General features: G+C 48.0%; 1 protein-coding gene across 1 annotated transcript; it reads left to right on the top strand.

Moving 5' to 3' along the window:
* Nucleotides 1–414: 414 nt before the first annotated feature.
* LOC109738463 (protein IRON-RELATED TRANSCRIPTION FACTOR 2) lies at nt 415–11,524 on the top strand. The gene is made up of 3 exons (XM_020297558.4): nt 415–784; nt 887–1,231; nt 11,156–11,524. The coding sequence occupies exons 1-3, from the start codon at nt 464–466 to the stop codon at nt 11,249–11,251; spliced, it is 762 nt and encodes a 253-aa protein (XP_020153147.1). The 5' UTR covers nt 415–463; the 3' UTR covers nt 11,252–11,524.
* Nucleotides 11,525–11,727: the final 203 nt, after the last annotated feature.

Genomic DNA, 11,727 nt, shown 5'->3' with positions numbered 1-11,727 from the left:
CTCAAGTGATAAGAGGATTTCGTGGGAAAGCTAAACTGAGGTTTTGTAGCTGTCCTTTTCCCATTCCGTCTCTTCTTCCAAGCGATCAAGAATCATACTGGTTAAGAGGATTTCGAATTTAGGTTTCGTATTAAAATAGTACTACATGACATCTCTAATCAAAATAGTTAATAATGTGAGGTCTATTGTAGTACCGAAACTACATATAAGCCAATGACTTTGGAACTGGCTAATAACTCCATAGGGCCTATGATTGATAGTCAATTTTAATCATCACATCAATAACTGGATTAGGGATTCAGGGTATCTTTCTCCACTACTAGTAGTTTTTTGTTTTGTTTTGAGAAACTCCACTACTAGTAGCTAGGCTGCTACTTCTGGGCGCTCACAAAGAATATTGCCAAGCTAGGTAGCTAGTACGTTCCATCTGCAGCCTTCCAAAAATACTGCCCAACTGCCTGTGATGGATCACCAGCTGTACGGGGACCCGTCCGCGAACAGCTTCTCTCCGCTGGAGGCGCAGATCTTCTCCGGCCAGCTGCCGCCGTCACCGCCGTGGCCGAATCTCGACGTTGACCTCGACCTGGACCTCCACGTTCTCGAGGACGACATCGTCCGCGAGCTCTCCGGGAGGCCGGCAAACGCGGCATCGTCAGGCTCCGGCTCCGGCGGCCCCGGCTCCCACAAGAAGCTCAGTCACAACGCGTACGAGCGCGACCGCCGGAAGCAGCTCAACGAGCTCTACCTCTCTCTCCGTTCTCTCCTCCCGGACGCCGACCACACTGTAAGCTATAGCTACATACACCTATAATATCACTGTCAGGACAGGTAGCATGAGAGGAATCAAGAGTTCCTGATGTGCTTTTGCTGCCTTGTGGTTCTGCAGAAGAAACTGAGCATTCCGACGACGGTGTGTCGAGCGCTCAAGTACATCCCCGAGCTGCAGAAACAGGTGGAGAATCTGGAGAAGAAGAAAGAGAAACTTGCTAGTGCCAACTGCAAACCAGGGGTACTGAGCGCGAGCGGCAGCATAGCTCCAACTGTGTCCGCTACTTGCCTCAACGACAAGGAAATCATGGTTCAGATTAGCTTGCTGAGAGGTACGGATGCTGCTACAGCTCTACCTCTTTCCAAGTGTATCAATGTACTGGAGAATGAAGGACTTCAGCTCATCAGTTCATCAACTTCCTCCACCTTTGGGAACAAAACGTTCTATAACCTCCATCTTCAGGTAAATCTTTTTCTGTTAATACTAATCATAAGGTGGATGCATACCAACACACACCACAATCATATACCACCACATAGCATTTACCAGTTTTTCATTTTTGATAAAAGACATCTGTTAGAATAAATTCGAGACCACCGTCGCTCTATCAAGGACCAAGCAATCACATGAGGCACGACACCAAGATTTGTTAACGAGGTTCACCGATATGGCTACATCCCCGGGGCATGACTACGGGCGCTCCTACTCCTAGACTCCATGTGACTCCACCTGCAACTGTAGTCCCTTCTTGTCTTCCTCACAATCAACACTCGAGCAAAATTAAGTTCCTTGTTACTCTACCTTGTGCTCCCAACTTCCAGAGAATCCATTCAACACCATCACACACAGCGCCACCGTCTGTGTGAAAATGAACAACTCACATATTGGACGCCACATATAAGAGTTACTTGAACTCAACGTCACCGCTCTTTCTTGACTGTCTGTCTGAAACTTGAAGGAATTTCACCGTCGCCCTGTGTCACTCTGAGTCAAATTCACAGTTGTCTCACCCTTTCCCAGATAGTCTCTGGTATGTCCCACAACTATAGCACTCTGCCTCCTTCTGTCTTGTCATCCGCACTTTGCCATGTGCACTGAGGACCACAGAATATATGGCCATGTACGCTCTAAGTTTTGACAACTTCAGACTTTCCACCACTTTCTCAGATTCTTCATGGTCAACTCCTGTCCATCAACTGGCACCGATAGACCCAGTCACCAACTTCAATCTGGTACTCGTCAACACTGCTTCAGCACCCCTGCACACTTTGTATGACCACATGTCTCACCATTAGTGCTTTGGTCTGTCGCAATGTCCCGTGCTTACCGCACGCCTCGCCGCTATCACCGCAACGAGCCTCTGCTGTCCTGGTCGAGTCTCCCGGGTAACTAGCCCACACTGCCTCAACCCCCACTGCAGAGAACCATCGATCATCATCGACCGATGCCGAGTATCACATCTCCATCAGACCATTGGGCCCCAGTCCGATCCACGTGTCTCTCGCTATCCCGCTGAAATAGGCTTCGACTCTCCGAATTCTTACGCCGTAGCCCCTCCATCAGCACAGAGTGAAGTCGTCCATCAGACTCCAGCTCCACCTTCAACATGACTCCATGTAGTTGCGCTATGCTACCACGCGCCCTATCGACTTCAAGCTCTCATGTGTACACTGCCTTGAATCAACCCTGCACCATAGTCATGTCGAAGCCGCACAAGCTCTCAAGCCTGCACCACGTGTTTTCACGCCCCACAAGTCGGCGACCATCAGCATCACGCTCCTATGTCGTCATCGCTGAAATCATCGCCGTCTTCTGCTTTGACCGACGTCCATGTCGATCCATCAAACTATCCAGTCCGACCCAGCCGAAAAATATCCGGCTGCAACCATGCTCCACTTTGCGTCTTGTCCGCCCCACACATCTGTGCATTGCTTGACGCCCTGTGTATGCATGCTCCCGCTATCACATGCTCCAGACTCCTCTGAGCCTCATACGCACGCCACCCATACCGATTCCCCTTGGCTGCAATCCCAGTCAACACCTGCTGCTACCATGTCCTGCGCATATGAAGCAAAGAACACCAGAAAAACAATCCCAAGTATTTCATCCATGTACCTGTAGCAAACACGTCCAAGTAATGCTCTATTGTAACACGTGATTCTCTTTAACTATTTACTTCTTTACTTCCCACGCTTCACATCAAACCAGCAATTTGGACACCCTACAACGCCTCTCCTGGAAACCGGATCCTTGGCCGGCCCAGCATCAATTCTTCCATTTTTGCAACAGCCACCGAGAAGTGCTGCATAATTGACCGCTCCCCGCTCCTCTCCTCTCGCGTCGCCCCCGCGGGCGACCGAAAGGGGCATCCCTAGCCGCCGTCGACTCCCTTCCCTCCACCCACTCCCTCCCCCACCACCGCCGGCAAGCGCCGCTGGGGAAAGCCCGGTGGCGTCGGCGGCGCCGGGCATCTCCTCCTCCTCGATCTGGCGCTAGGCGGGCGCGGGCAGGCCCGCTAGATGGGGAGGCCGGGCTTTCGCGGGGCCGGCGGCGCGGCGGCAGGCGCGGGTGGCGGCGGCGTCAGGCGTGAGGCGGGCTACGCGGCGGCTGCGAGTTCCTGGGCCGCGGATCTAGTCCAGGCGGCGCTCGTGGTGGACGATGGTGCCCGGCGTGCGTGCGGGGTGGCGTGCGGCGGCGGGGCTCGGCGTGGCGGGAGACGACGGGCTGTGGGCTGGTGCTTGGCGGTGGCGCGCCACGCCCCGGCGTGCTCGAGCTGGAGGCTCCGGCGCTTCGGCGTGCTGGCCTCTTCGGGTGACGCGAGGCGACCCCCTCCATGACGTGCTGCTTGGGGCTTTGGGTCAGGCCATGGCCGGCGACTACTGTAGTGGCGTGCAGGAGCTCCAGCGGCCAGTGGTGTGGTGGATCTAGGGTTAGGTTGTGGAGGACCTTGAGGGCTGGACCAGATCCGGCCTGGAGACCCACCGCTCCGGCGGCCCGTCTGATTGGGCTGCCCCGGCGACGATGCTGGCTGACCCAATAATCCGCGCCCCGACTGAGATGGAGCTCCTTGCGTGTGGATTGGCATCGGGGATGTCCGGTCCTGACCAACGGTGGTTCCGCTCTGACGTTGTCCGTGTCTGGTTGCCTGTCCTATGTCATCATGTTGCGCCGTTGGTGCACTAGTAGGAAAAGGGCCTAATGTGAAGCTCATTAGTCCCGGTTTGTAATTGAACCGGCACTAATGTGACCATTAGTGCCGGTTCCAACGGCTAGGCGGCTGGCGCTCATTAGTACCGGTTCGTGGCGAACCTTTAGTACCGGTTCGTGCCACGAACCGGCACTAAAGAGGTGGTGGCCTTTAGTACGGGTTGGTGGCTCCAACCGGTACTAAAGATCCCCCTCTTTAGTACGTGTTCGTGCCACCAACCGGTACTAAAGGGGTGCGCTGCCACCCGCAGTGCACAATGTTTAGTCCCACCTCGCTAGTTGAGAGGAGCTCGTAGCGGTTTATAAGCCCCGCCACGTCTACCGTGTCGAGCTCCTCTCTAAGCAGGCCTTTATGGGCCTATTGCAAGTCTTCTGCCGTGTGGGGCCTACTGGGCCGTACGGGCCTGCATCCTGGCCCAACTAGAGGTTGGGTTTCTAGTCGTATGTAGGCCGTGCCGGCCCAGTAGGTGGGTTGTTTTTGCTTTATTTCAAAACAAATCAAAAAAATTATCAATCGGAACTAAAGGTCCCCCAGACCACGACGCGCCTCGTGCCACGTGGTGGCCCTTTAGTGGCGGTTCATGCTAAACCGGTACTAAAGGGAGGGACCTTTAGTCCCCAACCTTTAGTGCCGGTTACAGAACCGGCACTAAAGGGCCTTACGAACCGGTGCTAAAGCCCGGTTCTGCACTAGTGGCAGTGGTGGGTTCATCTTGGATGTCGGGGCGGCGGCCCTGGATGGTGAGTCTGCACGGGTGGCTCTGCGGCGGGCGGCGTGGCAGCGGTGGTGGCACCTTCTCTTGGCTATGTGGGTAGCAACGGGAGGGGTGGCGGGTGGCCCTGGTGGCGTCGTGTCTTCGGCAATGGCGCTCCCCTGGTCTGGATCTTGAGGCCTAGCGCAAAGGCCGTGGCTTCCCCTCTTGGGGTGGGCTAGCAACCTTGAGTCCGCAGGTGGCGCTTGTGCGGGTCCGAGCGAAAGCTCTGCGCTCCGGCGCCGGCAACGACGGCACCTACGGATGTCGCTTCCCTCTTGCGGGCGTTGCTTTGGGGCCCCTCAAGGTGCCAGGGGTCCGGGGTGAAAATCCTAGTCCACCTCTTGGACTCGACGACAGTGGCACTCAGTGTCATCACCCTCTTGAGGGCGTCGTTGTGGACCCTCGGTTCCTCTCAGTTGCAGATGGCTTTGGCGTCGGTTTGCTGTCTCGCTGGCATAGTGCATCCTTGCTCCTGGCGAGGGGAGGTGTCGATGACCGCCTATCATTTAGACGTGTCCTCGTGGTTTCCATTCTCGGTCCTTGCTGTCTCTTGGCAGGAGCGGCGCTCCACGGCCCGGAGCGAGGGGGTTGTCTCGACGATGAGTCGGCCCTCTCCGGAGATGGCTCGGTGTGTTCGGGTCCTCGTGGCATGGTGGTTTCTCCTGGCGGCGCGGCTCCAATCCTCTCTAGTTGTCTTGGTTGTAGTGTGTTAGGAGTGGCCTATTTTGCTCTTCATGTTTGGCGTAGGGTTAGTGGCACTTGTGCCATTTGCCTGATGCCTTTTTTATCTTTCGTTTCGACCTGCTTGTATGAGGGTTTCCTCACCACTATGTATCGTTCAGCCGTTTGTGCCTTTATTTATAAAAGGGGGCGAAAGCCTGTTTCGAGGAAATCGGATCCTTTTTCATAACAAAATCTCTGTCCGATCAAGCTTCCTGCTGGCCAACCAAACTGCACTGCACCCGTCCTGTGGTTGCACGCTCCGCTCAGCCTTGCTACGTTTCTGGCCCACCAGCACCCACACATGGGCCTTCGGCCTTGCACGCACTAGGGCACCGGCGCCCTGCTCCCGATCGATCTGACAGATCGATCGATCTGCCTCGGCCGCCACCCATCAACACACACTGTGCCTGGCCAACTTTCCCGCAGCGCCTGTGCTCGCCCGCACAGGGCATGCGCTGGATCGATCCATCACGCACGGCCGATCCACGTTGCACGCGCCACTGCATCACGATCCGGCCGAGTTCCCAAGCACAGACCAGACCACGTCGCCGATGCTTCCGATTGGTACGCCGATTTCCGATCTCGTCCAGACGCGACCAGACGACTTCCACGGAAGAGATACTTCAACCGACCAGCTTTAGCTTCGATCAATTCTCCCACACGTCATCTTTGCAATGAACTATAACCATCGTGACACCACTTGTTAGAATAAATTCGATAACATCGTTGATCTACCGAGGATCAAGCAATCACATGAGGCACGACACCGAGATTTGTTAATGACATTCACCGATATGGCTACATCTTCGGGGCATGACTACAGGCGCTCCTTCCCATGACACCGCTATAATACCGCACCCCGGCCGCCCGGGCGCCGGCACAAGCGTCGGCTCCCCCGCGTGCTTGTGCTATTATGTCGGCGTAGGTTACATCGTGTGTTTACCCCGATATATATATGAGAGGCCTAGGATACAAGTGTCCTATTAGGATACAGCTCCTACCCTGTCTACACAAGTCCAAAACCAAGTCCAACTGTAACCTACCTTTGTACAATAATATTTGACATAACTCTAACAACATCTTGATCATAATTTTAAATAGTTCCGCTATAGCCTTTTCAGCAGGGTGCCGCTAAATGATCACCTTCACAAATAGCCCACTATAGCCTGATAGCTGATTTGGAGGCCCGCTGCTATTTAAAACATTGATCTTGATTCATTCGATGCATCAAGGTGATATAATCGTCCAGCCTTTGCATAACACAACGCATATAGCATTTACGAGTTACACACGTGTTTCTAGTATTGGATATTAACTGTACACTCATATGACGCATGCCCTGTTGTATCTTGTATGCCATGTTCTATACCTTAGTTATCTGTCAGACTATTATATGCAACTAAAATGTATCAGAGGTCATAGTTCTATTTGAAGGCTGCCAAGTTATTCACTGTTCTTCAGAAGTCCAATTTTGGAACCTAACCGTACAGTAAGTGATTTACCAGAGGGTCCTACCCACGCTGCCTCCGTCCTTACATTACCTGCATGCTTGGAGGGTTGACCACAGACCACTGCCACGTACACATAATGTCCATGTCAAATAAAGGGCATACAATGTGGCAAAAAGCCCCTCGGAACTTCTAAGCCAGAGACAATGGTGCTTTTGAAGGGACCTTTCCCCTGGAAATGATGATGGGGTAGCAGTGGCTCGCCCGGGGAACAGAGTAAATGGCCGCCCACAAGCATATAAACGGACATTAGAGGCGGCTCTAATACACCAATAATCATACATCTGCAAAGGATTACGAACGCTTTTACATAACCTTCCTAAAAACTCTCTCAACCCCCCTAGCATTGCCGCTAATACACAACTCTCAAGCGGTCTTGAGTTTCGCCTCTAGATAATAGTCGCTAATACTCCTAGGTCCTAGTATGAGAGGCAGTTCTAGAACCGTCTATGATAATTTCCCGCTGCAAGACGGCAAGAGGTTTCTAGACAAAAACCACCTCCAATACTTGTGAATTGCAAGGGGTATTCTATGATCAATTGCATTCGATAGTTTGGTGTTATAGGCGGTTTCTACCCTAGAAATGCCTGTATTTTCATTTTAGGGCTGAAAATTAACATATGTTTGCAGCTAGCCCTGCATCCCAAATCCACAAGAAAATCATACTAAACATCCATCGCAAATTCGTCATATCACATATACATCCCCCCATCCACATTCATCTCATAATTACATTGCACTTCATAATACGTTCATATCTTTTCAAATGTCTACGACCAACATATGCAACAAAGTCCTATATATAGCTAGCTAAAATATATAGAGCAATATTGAGCAAACAAATAAATAAACATTTCTGTTTTGTTGGTAACGTGTTGCCCTTTATTTTGTCGACCAATCACGCCAATGAGGAGAAGAGTCTTGATGTCAGTTACTCTGTATTGTGCCCATGGTGTAGAGCTATATGCTCAACCATCTATTATGTGCTGACCCTTATATCTTCTCAATAATACTCAGAGTTCACGTTCCAATGTGACTGTCAGCCCTGTCATTAGAATTAAGGTTCAGAGATAAGATATGGGAATTCTTAAAGGTCAATGAGTCATACAAGCAGAGCACATAGATTTGTAACCAAATAACAACTTACTAAATGTAAAGCATCTCAAATAAATGGCAGACTTACAGATGATGCAGATGACACAAAGGTAGTCTTACTCGAACTGGCGTGAGCATGCGTTTTGTTGCTTATATGCCCAGGGAGGAAGAAGTAGGCTCACACTTAAGGTATAAGAAGACTCACGCACACAGCACACGCACGGGAGAAGAACACACAGAATCTGGTGCCCACGCACTTGTGCTTTTCTCTTGTTCTCTCTTGACGAAATAAAACAACATGATTACAGAGCTTTATATCACCGCTCATACACACGCACGCCCAAGCCTAAGAGCCTGATCCACTAATACTGCTCCACTAACCGCACTAGCATGAACAGTTTGAGTCACTTCCAAGTCGCTGGCGATTAGGTCACTTGGCGCATGCCGCAACTAACTGCGCCCGCTTATATCTCCACGTCAATATGCTCTCTGACTTGGCCGCTTGGACTCCACGCATCACTGGTTCATGCCGTTACCACATCCATGCAGATTAGATCAACCCAACGGCACACACACTAGTGGTCTAGTGCCATTGCTACACATGCATGGTGTCATACGACACTCACAACTTGGCATGACAAATCTTTCCATGCACACTACTCTCTACTCCCTCTGTTCCTAAATGTAAGTCTTTTTAAAGATTCCACTACAAACTATATACGGATGTATATAGACATATTTTAGTGTGTAGATTCACTCATTTTGATCCGTATCCAGTCCATAGTGGAATCTCTAGAAAGACTTATATTTAGGAACGGGGGAAGTAATCTGTAGGACTTATTTTGAATCAGCTAACACCCTACTAGCTTGGACGACCCAACTAAATGCATAGAGCAAAAATTTAAACATGATGAATAGCTAATCAACAAGGTTAACTCCAACACGTTTTAGTTGCCGATGTGTCATTTTAGTTGCACCACACAAAATACTCTTAGATAAAATGATTTGTGTTGTACACCAAAAGGGCACAATAGCAAGATGTGTGTATGTGTCCTTGTTTGCACAAAATAACATTCGCTACACTTAAGAAGCGCACACAGGTATTGCAAAATTAATAGCCATAGTTGCAAAATCAGTGTGCATAGGCATTGCAAAATTTATGTGCATATGCATTATAGAATCTTCCTCGGAAGAGCTGCCGCATACCCACAGATCGACCTGGGTATAATTCGTTGCACCACTTCGCTCCTGTAGACTAGCCATAATGAAGAGTAACATACACTGGTAACATACACATATCCCTAGACTATATTATATTACTACCTTCGTAGTGGGTAGTAACATAAATTTGGTTACATGCAAAGTCTCATTTATTAGGTTATAGACTCATATTGCATTGGGACATGTGATGTTACAGTAACTAGCTAATAAGTTACTCAAACTATCTCTTTCCTCATTAACTCATTGCCACATAAGCAAATTTGCTGAGTTGGACTCGATGTTACTGCTGAAGTTACTTCCACTGTGGCTAGTCTTAGTGCAACTGTGACGGCCACAGTAGGGGCCTCTTCTCAGGGTCAGCGACAAGGATCGACAAAGTGGTGCCAGAATGACTAGATTGTGGCTATTATGTCTGAAGGGATAACCCAGTTTTGAGAGGGTTTTGTGCAGAAAACAACCTTAAATTGTTTCTTATTTTAGAAAAACGGTCTTGGCAGTGTCTAGATATCCATCAGATTTCTAAAATAATAGTTATGGATGCCACTGCTAGGCTTTTTGCCGACCAAGACTAAGCAGTGTTGGAGTTTTCGTCCTACATTTTCAGCGTAAACCAAGTAAAAGTTAGTTGGATTATTTTTACTGTCCAACTTCGGGTTGATCCCATTTTCATTTATCAGAGGGATCAACGTAAGGAAGCACACACAGTTTTCTCTCGGAACAGAAACCACACCCATATTTATTTATTATTTCAAGAACAGTGCAACCAATATTGTAAATGCATGGGATATGTGACAAATACATTCTGGGTCTACACTTTCATCTTTCCAACATACGAAGCAGCGTTATTAATTTTTAAAATCGGTATATGTGTTTTACAAAGTCAATAGTAAAGAATAAAATGAAACCAAATTACGTACTATTTGGAAACCAAATTATTAACATCATGAAATGTGGACCTCTTTTAGATAAAATGAAATTTAGAATTTAGGAGCATGTTTTATGCATTTTGGTAGATTTCCGAAACGTAAGTCATGAAGAGACTTTTTTGAGAGACTCCGTAAATCGCCCATATATTGTAGAGGTGATACGTGAGGCCCTTTAGGTTCTCTAGAGGTATAGTATCATGCTCGTTTTCTAGCACTTTCAGTATGCCGTGATACCTTTTTTTTAACTATTTTCGAGATGATGTATACTGGCCAAGTTAGAAATAACAGTATCTCTATCGCCTTTAGCAAATAAATATATATTAAGAGGTGTAACTATTGTACAGTACTGAATAGCAAGCCAATTCAAACTCAAGAAGAGAAAAAGCATGCCAATAGAGTTTTTATTAATGTATTGTCCAGATATGTGAAACATGCATGACTTCTTCACGCACACAAGACTTAAATAATCTGGAAATATTGACTTGTTTGTTCGAATATCCAATTCAGCTCCCGAGCTCATCTACACCCTATGAATAGTAAATTCAATATAAATGCTATAAAATTTCAAAAATTCCTAAAAAAATTATGGTGAAAGATGCTTGAGTGCTTGATGTTCTTGTCAAGTTCCAGAGCATTCGGACATCTGAGGTAAAAAAATCATGTCTGAGCAATGCACAAACAGTAAACTTTTTTCACAGACCCCAAATCTGTCTTTTTTGCTGAGAGCTACCCAGATGTCTAAATGCTCTAGAATTTGGCACGGACATCACACACTCAAACATCTTTCACAACAACAAGTCAGAATTATTTGAATTATTTTAGTATTTTAAACGAATCCGCGTCCTTGTTTGTGTTGCTTTTGTGTTAAAATCTACACTTACATGTGTCAGAAATAGTTGCTTTTACTATCAGGGGCCTAACTATTTCATCTCACCATTTTTGTTGAGACAGAGAAGTCAAGGAGCACTAAACATGGAGTGCCCGTCGTTTTGTGACATTTTGGAACAAGCCATCAGGAAAACAGCGGGACTATATCTGCAGCACTAGAGGATTATTGTTCTTAACTATCATAAATAAAGATTCCTTAAATAGCTACGAGATGCATGTAGCATGGGTGCTGCGTAGTGGGTGCCCCATATAAGTTTGTATGTGGCGTTCGTGGTTATTGATTGTATATGCTTGAGTAAGTACCTTTTGTCACGTATGAATGTATCTAATACATGGAGGTGAGTTCAATAAGATAAAACAAACAAAAGAAATAAATATGATGTGTATGTGGGAGTAATTGCATCTGGAAGACTTAAATTAAACCCTTTCTTGCGGAAATGCCAAATCCCATATATTAAAACCAATCAACTATTACAGGACCATTCTTCAAAGGTAAAAAGACACTTTTCTATGCTACGCCTGAGCAAAACTAGATGCTGCATGTGTAAAGTATGACCACATGAAACATGTGGTAAGCAATTCAAACAATTCAAAAAAAATTGACTGTAAAGTATGAATGGAGTATTTAGAGGCTC

The sequence above is a fragment of the Aegilops tauschii genome, chromosome 2, assembly GCF_002575655.3.
Source record: "Aegilops tauschii subsp. strangulata cultivar AL8/78 chromosome 2, Aet v6.0, whole genome shotgun sequence".
In the NCBI taxonomy this organism is placed as follows: Eukaryota; Viridiplantae; Streptophyta; class Magnoliopsida; order Poales; family Poaceae; genus Aegilops; species Aegilops tauschii.
Note: the sequence above shows the minus strand (reverse complement) of the source record. Positions and strands in the feature narration are given on the sequence as shown.

Bases quoted from the DNA above. Each gene is read 5' to 3' on its own strand.
- LOC109738463 (XM_020297558.4), top strand. From the start codon at position 464: ATGGATCACCAGCTGTACGGGGACCCGTCCGCGAACAGCTTCTCTCCG. The intron at 785-886 runs GTAAGCTATAGC...GTGGTTCTGCAG, and splicing joins TCCCGGACGCCGACCACACT to AAGAAACTGAGCATTCCGAC. The intron at 1,232-11,155 runs GTAAATCTTTTT...TTGTTGAGACAG, and splicing joins TCTATAACCTCCATCTTCAG to AGAAGTCAAGGAGCACTAAA.